Source organism: Borostomias antarcticus (assembly GCF_949987555.1).
Source record: "Borostomias antarcticus genome assembly, chromosome: 10".
Taxonomy (NCBI): Eukaryota; Metazoa; Chordata; class Actinopteri; order Stomiiformes; family Stomiidae; genus Borostomias; species Borostomias antarcticus.
Genome location: NC_140243.1, coordinates 6,124,423 through 6,136,346, shown reverse-complemented (window position 1 = coordinate 6,136,346; position 11,924 = coordinate 6,124,423). Strand labels below are relative to the sequence as shown.

The following is an 11,924-nucleotide window of genomic DNA, read 5'->3' as shown; positions in this document are numbered from 1 at the left end:
AGAATCAATCTCTTTTCCAATAGAATCCCAAATTGACCACATAATGAGCTGACAGTGGATGGTGGTGCATGTTTGCTGAGTCACACAGGGCAGTGCTTATCTATCTGTGTGTGTGTGGGGGGGGGGGGGGGGGGGGTTATGTGTATGTGTGTGTGTGTGTGTGGCCTAAGTGTCACTGACTGACTGCCTGTCTCTACCAGGAATCAGTGGGCGTACTGTGGATCAGAATGAGTATTTCAAAACATGACCCGACACAAGGTCTGTTGCTGGCTAGATGGGAGCAAGCACACACAAGCAGACATGAACATGGCTTCATCACACAAACACTAGAACCATGTTGTTTATTTAGGTGTTTTTCACATCAGGCCAGGACTTCTGCTGTCCAAACTAGCCCTTCAACAAAACATACATACTAAGTATTTTAAAAGAGAGATGCTATAGACTAGTTAACCCACCCAAACTACCCACCAGTAGACTAATGAATCCACCCTAACTACCCACCAGACTAGTCAACCCACCCTAACTACCCACCAGACTAGTCAACCCACCCTAACTACCCACCAGACTAGTCAACCCACCCTAACTACCCACCAATAGACTAGTCAACCCACCCTAACTACCCACCAGACTAGTCAACCCACCCTTACTACCCACCAGTAGACTAATGAATCCACCCTAACTACCCACCAATAGACTAGTCAACCCACCCTAACTACCCACCAGACTAGTCAACCCACCCTAACTACCCACCAGAATAGTCAACCCACCCTAACTACCCACCAGAATAGTCAACCCACCCTTACTACCCACCAGTAGACTAATGAATCCACCCTAACTACCCACCAATAGACTAGTCAACCCACCCTAACTACCCACCAATAGACTAGTCAACCCACCCTAACTACCCACCAGTAGACTAGTCCACCCAACCTAACTACCCACCAGACTAGTCCACCCAACCTAACTACCCACCAGACTAGTCAACCCACCCTAACTACCCACCAGTAGACTAGTCAACCCACCCTAACTACCCACCAGTAGACTAGTCCACCCAACCTAACTACCCACCAGACTAGTCCACCCACCCTTACTACCCACAGGCTAGTTTACACGGTGGTGTAGCGGGCGGGGCCGGGACAGGAGCGGAAGGGTGAGGCACCGGCGGGGAACTGGGACATGAACACAGGCGTGAGGGGCGGGTCAGAGGTCACGGGAGCTTGGCGCCTCCTGCGCAGGGGCCGGACGTAGCGGAAGTTGGTGGGCGGACGAACCACAGCGCCCCCTTGCTCCTCGGAGGAGGAGTCTGTTTCCATGGACTCGGAGGACTCCGAAGAGCTCAGGAGGGCGCCAGGCTTGGCGTTAGCGGGGTTAGGGTCGGCTAGGACGGCGGGATTGAAGGGCCGTGGTGCAGGAGGGGCTGGTTTGGGGAGTGAGGGGACGGCAGGAGGGGCTGGTTTAGGGAGTAAGGGGACGGCAGGAGGAGCTGGCTTGGGGAGTGAGGGGACGGCAGGAGGGGCTGGTTTGGGATCAACGGGGGTGACGAAGGGGTCTCTAGCTCCAGGTTGGGGTCGCTGTGGTGGCAGGGGGATGAGAGACACATCATGAGCTTGCGGTTGAGCAGGTCCCCCAACGTCCACAACCTGACAGACACACACGCACACACACACACACACACACACACACACACACACACACACACACACACACACACACACACACACACACACACGTCACATACACATACACATACACATAGACACAATATGACACAATATGAATGATATGATGTTCCAAACACTATTTCTGAAGTTTTTCACACTAATATTGTATTTTTCTCCTGCCATTGATTTTTTCTAATCTAAGAACCAGAAAACGGAGGAGTTGAAATCACAAAGGTTTGAAACCTGAGGGTTGAATGTTTCACAGGACACCTGGACATCAGCCTGGCCCTCCAGCTCTCCAAACACTGCCCCTGAACAGAACCCATTTGGCTGGAGAAAGGGGTTTGGATCGATTAGTGTGCGTGTGAGCAAGTGTGTGTGTGTACTGTACTGTACAAGACTCTGCCATGATCACAACAACGCTGTATAACTTCTGCTCTACATGTCTCTGCAGTGTCCTGTAATGGCTGTTATTTCATGGGTTATGCAAGCTGTGTTATGCAACATTATAGAATGTCTTCTTACATACCTCCTGGATCTTGGTTGGTACACATGTGTCTTCGCTGAAGTGCATGTGTCCCTCTGGACACGCCAAAACCGTGTACTCCACAAAGCTGGCCTGCACAGGTGCACCCTGGGACAGATTGTCGGTTCACTTACTCTAGACAAATGTACTTATTATAAGTCGCTGCGGATGCGTCTGCTAAATGACTGACGTCAAATGTAGATTGGAACAGGATTGTGTTATTATTTTGACAGGTTGTCATTGCAAATAAGAACATTTACTTTGGCAATGTTGTTTACATGTAAAAAGGTTTTCAATAAAATCTGATTGTAACTGGAGCACCATAATGGGGAATCTGTAATGTAATCCATTCCTATGGTTACATGAAGACGCTCATGAGCTTGTATGATGGTGGTAAAGTTTAGTTCTAGGTCATCCTGAATACTTTATATTATTTGGAGATGTGTCAGGGACCTTATCAGGGTATTACAGAATCATTTATCTTTTTCAGAAGGGCCCTACTTCCATATACTGTAGGGACAAACAGCAATAGCATATGATTCTTGCAAGCCACAGATCAGGTAGGCAGTGTTGTACAGGTGTGTGGACTCTCAACCTGGGCAGCAGCACGGGTGACGTTGAGCAGTGCCAGCGGGGAGGGCAGGGTGCTCTGGGCGTTGTGTCTACGCAGCGTCAGCCTGGCGGCTGCCAGGGCCTGGGGACTGTCCACGGGCAGCAGCAGGGGGCAGTCTGGGCACTTCTGGAGCAGCTTCTCTGGAGGGTCTGGAGAGCGGAGGAGGATAGAGGAGAGGATGATAGAGCAAAGGAGAATAGAGGAGAGGAGGATATGGGAAAATAGAGGAGAATAGAGGAGAGGAGAATAAATGAGAGGACAGAAGGGGAATAGAGGAGAGGAGAGTAGAGGGGAGAATAGAGGATGAGAGGAAAGGAGAGAGGGGAGAATAGAGAATAATAGAGGAGAGAGAGGAAAACAGGAGAGAGAGGAGAGGGAAAAGGAGATGGAAATAGAGGAGAGGAGAGGGAAAGAAAGAGGGAGAGATTAAATGCAGGACAGGATGGGACAGGACAGGGAGGAGCACGACACTAGTCTAGGGTATGAGAGATATCAATATGAAACACTGAAATTGATTCATCTCTATAGGTGTAGCTATATACTCGCGAGTCAGTCACTTCACTCAACTAGAGATTGAGGACCTTCTCCCAATTGTCTGGTATGGCGAGACTAGTGTGGCTAGGTCATGGTTGGAAGGTAGACCAACCTGGAGACTAGTGTGGCTAGGTCATGGTTGGAAGGTAGACCCACCTGGAGACTAGTGTGGCTAGGTCATGTTGGAAGGTAGACCCACCTGGAGACTAGTGTGGCTAGGTCATGGTTGGAAGGTAGACCCACCTGGAGACTAGTGTGGCTAGGTCATGGTTGGAAGGTAGACCCACCTGGAGACTAGTGTGGCTAGGTCATGGTTGGAAGGTAGACCCACCTGGAGACTAGTGTGGCTAGGTCATGGTTGGAAGGTAGACCCACCTGGAGACTAGTGTGGCTAGGTCATGGTTGGAAGGTAGACCCACCTGGAGACTAGTGTGGCTAGGTCATGGTTGGAAGGTAGACCCACCTGGAGACTAGTGTGGCTAGGTCATGGTTGGAAGGTAGACCCACCTGGAGACTAGTGTGGCTAAATCATGGTTGGAAGGTAGACCCACCTGGAGACTAGTGTGGCTAGGTCATGGTTGGAAGGTAGACCCACCTGGCACCAGAGTGCAGTCGTAGCTGTACAAGTAGGAGAAGCCCTCTGGGGTGTGAAGAACTGTAGTGTTGCAGTTCCCAGAAATTTGCTGTGAAATCAACATGATTGAATAAGGATGGGAAGACACTAAATAGCTTTATGATTGTAGCCAATGATACCACTTTCTAAACATGTGTTGTTCTTTACCAAGTCCTATGTTGCCAAACAGAGTACGGTGAAGTCATTCTCTGTTGGCTGCGGCCCTAACAGCTTGTGCTGCTGGGTCTCACCTCTCCACAGCAGCTCGGCAGGCTGTGTGTGTGTGTGTGTGTGTGTGTGTGTGTTGGTATGAATGCAAGTGATGACCTACTGTTTCCATGAAGGGTCTGACGGGGCAGAGTTTCCAGGGTTTGGGGCTCCTAACGTGACACTTGGTCTCCAGCACATCTAGGTCCAAGTAGAAGACATTCCCTGCTGGACCCTAGTAGACAACACACACACATACACACACAGAGGAAAACATAAAACACATACAGAACATGATTTACATGGATGGCTCTCTTTCCATTGGCCTGTGAAGATGGTTTGAGCTGACTCCGCCTATAACATGTGTGTGCATGTGGCTCATGTTTTCTGTGTGGACGGGAGGCATGAAAGGACACTGCTAGAAGCATGACTCCCTCGGCCGCCCCTACCCCTCTCTCTGCTAATGTGGACACACACCGCCCCCCAACCTCAGCAGAGGAGGTGGGACACCCAAACTACACAAGTTCATGGAACACACGATCTGGCAGCCCATATTATGATCACACCAAATAAATACACCCACTCTCTGGAATATGCTACTACACACATTACACAACAATTCCATGAAACCTGTTGACATACAATGGGGAAATGTTCACCTTCTCAGACAAGTCGAATTAAAGTGGGATTGAGATGAAAACGGAAATAATAAATTAAATGAATAGAGGGTGAATTAGATTAAACAGGGCCTAGGCTACTCTAATGGCTATTTTGTATCGACTATGTCTATTGCTCTGAGGAGGTTTTCGGTTTAAGGGTCCTATTAATCATTTTAGATAGATAGGACAGATTGTTTCATAAGAGTGCAAGTGTTTGGCAAGTATAACGGAATTACTACCTGTGCGTGCAGATGAACGTTGGAAATCCTGTTGAGCGCAAATTTATAACCCGCGGTCCTGTCCTCGTTTATGTATGTGATAGCAAGTCGAGACAGTTTCTCCACGTTCTTGTCGTTGCAAGGTATGGGTGCGAGTTGGGCCCCGCCGCACCAAAGATGAAGACAAAGTAAACTCACTATCCAGAGGATTTTTCCCATTTCTATAAACGTATAGCCTCTCTAAGTAACTATCAAGTGCGAAACTGAGTTGCGTTTTTTCCTGTTCCAGTGCGCAGCATTTGTTTGCATTTAGCCGTGACAGTGACTTTTGGAATCAAAGGGAAAACAGAGCTGTTGAAATAAAGCCAAGGACAAAGTTGTTGTGCTGTTATATCCCTGCAGTTTGGCTCCCCGAGCAAAGTACATAATGTTACTATAGCCTACATGTAGAGACGATATCTAAAGAACATTTTGATCGCAGGCAGGCTATGGCTTGCATCAATTCCATACAGATCAAAAGAACAAGTCCCAGCCAAGGATACAAGGTGTAATTTGGCCGACCGTCATCAGTCGTTAGATTATTTAAAAAAAAATCTGCCAGTACATTCTTTCACCAGATGGTGGCAATGTAGACCATTCCTTTTAAACTATAATAACCCTCATCCTACCAACATATTTAACAGGCCTACATGGTCGATACCAGCATACTTAACATACAGTAGGCGTAGCCTACATGGACTATACCGACTATGGTCCCTGGGTAGGCTACCCCAAGACTATGGTCCCTGGGTAGAAGGCTACCCCAAGACTATGGTCCCTGGGTAGAAGGCTACCCCAAGACTATGGCCCCTGGGTAGAAGGCTACCCCAAGAAAAGCAAAATGTAAACTTTTTCTTCTCAAAACGTTTTGTTAGGCTTTGTAATTAATGACAGGCAGGCAGGAGAAAGAGAGAGAGAGGGGGAGAGAGAGAGGGAGGGAGAGAGAGAGAGAGAGAGAGAGAGAGAGAGAGATTATGTTAATTTTAGTAATTTGAGCAATAATTTGCATATTGTGTAAAACGAAAATATAATTGTCTTTAGAAACTGCACTGGCCTCTGAAACCAACAAACTGCTCATTCCACACAAATATCTGTGCCCCTAACCCCCCTGATGGTGTGTGTGTGTGTGTGTGTGTGTGTGTGTGCGTGTGTGTGTGTGTGTGTGTGTGTGTGTGTGTGTGATACTTACTTATTAGATTAGTATATTGTCCTTGGCAGGAAATTCATATTTTACTGAACTGTACAAAAAAGTGCCACACCCAATTATCCCCAAAACGCCCCCAAAATTGAAACACATTCAATTTCACATTTACACATATACACCAAGACGAATACCCATACAGTAACCCACTGACATATTTACACATACATACATCTATACATGTTGCATGGGATGATAGGGGGGTTATTATCGTGGTGTCTTGTTGAGGAGTGTGATGGCAGAGGGAACAAAGCTCTTACTGAGGCGAGTTCGTTTCCAGGCCAGGGCTCTGTATCCTGGCCTGATGGAAGCAGAGTGAAGTGTGGGTGGAGGGGTGACTGGGGTCATGCATTAAAACTGCATAGGTCCTTTGACCCTGAGGACCCCAATACATTGGTATTTTAAAAAAGCACTAACTGATACAGTAAAAGAAAACAATGATATAAAGTCATTAGGAACAAAGTGATTGGCAAAGTCATGAAAAATTGGATACCTCTGTCTGGGGTCTGGACCCGGTTAGAGACAAATGAGAGGTTTCAATGGTTGGAATCAGTATACGATTTAGTTGGTGTAGATTATGGTCATGATGATGAGTAGTTATTTAACCTTAAATAGTAGGCTAGCCTATTACTAAACGAGGCAGATTAACTGAGAACATGCTCTCTTTTTGGACATGGACACAGAAGACAACTATAACAATAGTGAGGTCAATATTAGGCTGAAAAGTTATAGCCTAGCACTTCCGCCATTTGGTGTGTAGTCCAAAATCCCCATGGAAAAATGAATGGGATTTGCGAAAAATACCGAAAATAAGGCCTGTGTTTAACGGACACTCACAGCATAGAGGGTTTTGTGAGCTGTGTTGTTCAATATCCGCTTGATATCGATTAGCGTAGGCTACTTGTTTTAAACAAATACTTTTTATAATTGATTAGGGTCATGTGTCGCCTTGCTCGGGAAGGTATTCTACTGTATTTCTAAACCGTTATGGAATTATGGGGCCTGCATCTCGGTGGACGAAAGCTTAGGTTTCATGATTTGTAACCGTGAATCTCAGGGTTGGCCTCTGAAATGGGACAACACATGTCTTTTTTCAAGGCAGAATAGATTCATTCTCTGAGGTATTTGACAGCTTTGGAAAGCAAAGATCGTCTTCCAGAAGCATTGAGTTCCTCTCTCACAATTCATTGCTTATAGGCCTAGTAGGCTAAATACATAGGCTAGGCATAATCAGATTTCTCGATTTGGAGAAGCGCCTTTTTTTGGGGGGGGGGAGTTGGTCTGATAGTGTTCTGTGGCCTATGGTTGTGTAGCCTATGACCAAAAACCAATATCAAGTGACATCTGCATTGTGCTTTTAGAAAAATACTTTTGGAACAAAGAATCTAGGGAAAACGGATTTATCTGCGGCATATTTTATGTGAGTAGATAGAGTTAGACGGGGGTACAGTTGTTATCCAGTTGGACCACATCTTAAGGTGGTCATCCTCTAGAATCTTCACATCTGCGCGAGTCTGCTAGCCTGCTGCCAGACAAATCCCTCTGTCAGGAACATGTCCGTTTCACCGAGTTAAAATTCCAAACGCAAATAACGATTCAAAAAATTGTTCCTTTAACTAAAGGACTGAAATCTCGCTTGTTAACTTGTCACTTTGGTGCTGCCAGAACTGTCAGCCAGAGTTAGTGCACTGCTTAGATGCTGCCAAATCCTGCAGCATTTGGTTTTAATCAAAGTGCACAATCGGGTGGACAGTAAGTGTTTCTGTAGGCCTACTTGTCTGTGTGTGCTTGTGGCTGGGGACCTCTTTTTCCGTTTAACTAATGGTTTATTCAGAAACCTGAGCCGGGTGTTTTATGAAAATATGAAAATGTTCTGTCTACTGGTCTGATGGCTTACTGTGTGTGTGTGTGTGTGTGTGTGTGTGTGTGTGTGTGTGTGTGTGTGTGTGTGTGTGTGTGTGTGTGTGTGTGTGTAAATACTTTGTTTCACCTTATAAGCCCCCTCCATTCCTTGATCCTAATCGAGACAGGTGAAGCACAGTAACAGTATGAATGAGGGAACTGATCAGTAATCAAATGTAGTGGTTTTAACAAGAACATTAGGGTAATTAGGTTTGACAAAACTTAAATATCCCCTAGGTATATCTTTTTTTGTCATGCTTAAAAGTCGAATTGGTTAAACTCAGTCCTCAGTATAAATACCGCCCACTTGCACCGTCGGTTACCTTTTCGGTGGCATCGTTGCTGTGTTTATAAGAGGTGGTCACATGCTTTGGCAAGTCAGAGGACCAGGGTTCGAACCCAGCGTCGGCAAGTGAGGGAGGAAGCTATACTGACGACGAGCGACACAGGATATTGTAACCGTCTATTCACAGAAGAGTGAACCATTGAAAGTTGAATCATCATTATACAGGCTAAGCTACGATGGAGAAGATTTTGACTTAGGCCTACACTGAGAAAAAAAGAGGGCTTCAGTATTTACATAGAACCATTTTTCCATGTAGGGGTTCCAAATAAAACCTGTTTGAGATTATTTAGAGCCGTTTTGGGTTCTAAATAGAAATGAGCCTAGATAGAACCATGTACAAGATGCCAATTGGCAAAATAGCTCTGTCTGACCTGAAAATGGTCCTGTCTGGAAGCTACTGTATTTACCGTGTTCCCTGTAGATGAACAAAATGTTCTATATAACGCCATTTTATTCTGAGAATTTACCTTAGCTCAAGGGGAAATACTTTAGTTTTTTAATACTTTAGGCTATATCTACTGTATGAGCAAGGGAGCACTGTGGTCAGTTAAAACAAAGATCTTAAGAAATGCTGAGAAGGTGCCTTGGGCATTTCCTGGACTTGTCAAAGAGCTCCAGCTTGATCTTTTGCCACAAGAATCTTATATTCTATAAAGGTTGAACTGTTTACACAGACTTGCCCTCTGACAATCCAGATAGATTCAGAAGCGCTGATATGATTTCAGCAGCCTGAGGCTCACAAGTCAAGCATGTGTTCTTGTTCTCTCTCCCTCCCTCTCTCTCTCTCTCTCTCTCTCTCTCTCTCTCTCTCTCTCTCGCTGTCTTTCTAACCCCCCTCCTCTCTTCTTTTTTCCCTTCAGACCACATTCCCCTTCTCCGCCTCCCTCCCTTCCCTCTCCCTCACTCCAGGAGGGTGACAGCTGAGGTCACTGTCACTATTGCGCTCTCTTGCAATAACGCTTCATTCATATACTTCACCAAGTTCACTGAGTGATTACACATATTTTGTGCACATCACTTTGAACACATCCTCAAATCGGTTCAAAAGCCAAACCATCAGTCCTTTGGGAAAAGCAAGCCTGGACTGCTGTTCACAATCTCTTCCTCACATCCCTTTTATCCTGCTCTGTTCCCCTCACCTGGGAAACTCTGATGCAGACCTCATACTATTAGGATTTGAACCTTTATGAGGATACACTCAAATTGTCAGAACTGATTGTAATCTAGAATGAACCAGGTGTTTCTGGCTGTTTCTGACCCCCTATTAGAGCACTTTTCCCTGGTCCACATCTTCCCAGTTCAACAGGGTCCATTTGGTCTTTGTGGTTGCCATTAAAATCCACATGGAACAGTTTCATTGTAAAAGGTAGGCTATGTGTGCCAAATCTGAACACACATAGTTTATACGCAAGTTATTACTGCTGGTTGATCGATAACAACGAAGGATGACGCTATGCAACTATTCAACAACAAGCAGCTGCCTATGCAACTGCAAAGCTTTGTTCAGAGAATCCAGTTTCAGCTGAATTTAAAAGACAACATGAAGATGGTTTCCAGGTATAAATGCACTAATCAGTTCGAGCAATTAATGAGCTGTTGTTTAAGAGGGCAGCACATTCTTTCAAAACCGGATTCCCATCTTAAATGGCTATTTTTTAATTCTGAATATGGTTTAGGCCTATTGATCAATTGCAAAGTGGAATTAACATGGAAATAAAACTAGCCCCCTACTGAATTTTATTTTTTATTTTATCTACCTGTAGCCTATGTAACCATGGGGAGCCCATTGAGACCAAGGTCTCATTCACCATGGTGCCCTGGTTACATAGCATAAACATATAATATAAAAACAATATAACAATATAAACGCACATAATACATTTTACACATTTAAATAGCCTACAATGACAACACTATCCAAAACATACACAGACCTCGTCCCAATATCCCTGAATCATAATGTTTAAAATTGTCCAAAGTGAAGGCATCCAATTTAAACAGTGCTTTTAATGAAATTCCTGGCTTTTAAACACCAATTGGATAATTTAGCCACAACTGAACTGACCGTCTTGGCACATTTGAATTAAATTAGATGATCTTCTCGAAGGGCCCCTGGCAAGTGGTGAGGAAACACACGTGCACCATCGGTGGGAGTGTCCGCGCGGAAATCGGTCCCCTTCTCGTGTGGCTGTCTCCAAACGTCAGTCTTTGAGCATTCAGACAGAGCAATAGACACGGGTTAGATAGAAGAACTGAAACAAATTATACTCTTATGAAATATCACGTTTAGGACGATTAATTTCATTGATATAGCCTAGCTAACATAATGCCACTCTGGCGGGTTTGTGTCGCGCTGATGTGCTGCGTGGTGGCGCGGAGCTCTGCGCGCAGGACGGATGCTGAGCACGGGGAGGTTCTGGAGAAAATCCACAGCGCAAGATGCACTTCGCGCTGCCTGACTCTTCACATGACTCAGTTAACAGCTTCCTTCAAACATCTTCAGGTAAAAATGTTTTCCTTGATAAATGTCAATCTCTGAGATAAATCATTATGATGTGAGTAGATATGGAAACGTGAGGTCCCACTGTGCGCCACGATTTGGTTAGGTATGAGAAAGACTTCTAAATAACTCCAGAACAAATAATTTAACTGTCAGCTTTATGCTGAGTATAAATTACCCATCCATTTTATAACTGCGGAATGTGAACTAACCTTCACATTTGTTAAAATACTCGTTGGGGACTGCAGGAGAGTTTTGAAAGCCATATTATCCTTAACGTCTTCAACATGTGCGTTGGGTTTGGTGGGTGGGAAAGTCATTAAGGGGTGTGCTGGAGCCGGCTGTCCTCAGTTCAGGGACTGCAAGGCGTGAGTGTGTGTGTGTGGGGGGGGGGGTTCGGGGCTGTGTGTTGGCTGGGTGGGGGAGGGGGGCGGGGGGGCTGTGGCTTCAGGGTCCCGGCGCAGGCACCCAGAAGATCATCGGCCACCTGGGTGTCGGTATAATGAGGAGGGTTGCCTCTGGTTGACTGGGGTTGAGGGGGAGCCGGGTCCCCCGAGAGATGCGAGGTGTTGGGAGTGCGGTTGGTTCACAGCCTGAGGGACAGATCTGGGGCTGGGGGCAGTCGGGGAGCCCCAGAAGAGCACATTTGGTTTCGACTAGCCTACTTGAAAGGGTTGTAGATTGAAAGACTTACAGTTTCATCGTAATATTTCACTGTAATATCCTGTAGTTTGATAAAACGATGAGCATTGTGACCAGGCTGAGCGTTTCTCAAAAGGCAGGTGGTCAACCATGTTCCTGAATCCTCCTGACCTTGTAGGCTACGTCTCAACCCTTGAGTGAGCTGATGTCATACTGATCATCATTACCGTCTGATGTCATCACTAATGGACATGCAGTTTTGC

At 45.8% G+C, this 11,924-nt stretch overlaps 2 protein-coding genes across 6 annotated transcripts in view; one reads left to right on the top strand and one right to left on the bottom strand.

Moving 5' to 3' along the window:
* Positions 1-121: 121 nt before the first annotated feature.
* Positions 122-5,572, bottom strand: LOC311314383 (alpha-2-HS-glycoprotein). Of its 5 annotated transcripts, none has more exons than XR_014630631.1 (9): positions 5,053-5,572; positions 4,279-4,389; positions 3,930-4,017; positions 2,783-2,949; positions 2,191-2,295; positions 1,905-1,991; positions 961-1,640; positions 844-864; positions 122-435 (listed from the first exon to the last, which is right to left on the bottom strand). XR_014630631.1 is itself a non-coding variant. In XM_084444719.1 (7 exons), exons 1-7 carry the CDS (start codon positions 5,248-5,250, stop codon positions 1,107-1,109), a joined length of 1,290 nt encoding a protein of 429 aa, XP_084300845.1. In that variant the 5' UTR covers positions 5,251-5,572; the 3' UTR covers positions 806-1,106. The 5 variants fall into 5 exon arrangements, 1 of the variants encoding a protein (XP_084300845.1); XR_014630632.1 differs by lacking the exon at positions 844-864 and adding an exon at positions 598-612 and having other exon boundaries at positions 122-471; positions 1,057-1,640; XR_014630633.1 differs by lacking the exon at positions 844-864 and having other exon boundaries at positions 122-579; positions 1,057-1,640.
* A 5,303-nt stretch (positions 5,573-10,875) lies between these two features.
* anos1b (anosmin 1b) overlaps positions 10,876-11,924 on the top strand; it is a gene marked incomplete at both ends in the record, with an annotated part of 40,083 nt that continues 39,034 nt past the window's right edge. Inside the window, one exon of the mRNA XM_084443914.1 lies at positions 10,876-11,022. Within this exon, the coding sequence (XP_084300040.1) occupies positions 10,876-11,022 (147 nt within the window). The remainder of the gene's footprint in view (positions 11,023-11,924) is intronic.

Coding starts and splice junctions, on each gene's coding strand:
- LOC311314383 (XM_084444719.1), bottom strand. CDS start 5,250: ATGGGAAAAATCCTCTGGATAGTGAGTTTACTTTGTCTTCATCTTTGG. Junction 4,390..5,052: donor ACGTTCATCTGCACGCACAG/GTAGTAATTCCG, acceptor GTTGTCTACTAG/GGTCCAGCAGGGAATGTCTT. Junction 2,950..3,929: donor CGACTGCACTCTGGTGCCAG/GTGGGTCTACCT, acceptor TCCGCTCTCCAG/ACCCTCCAGAGAAGCTGCTC.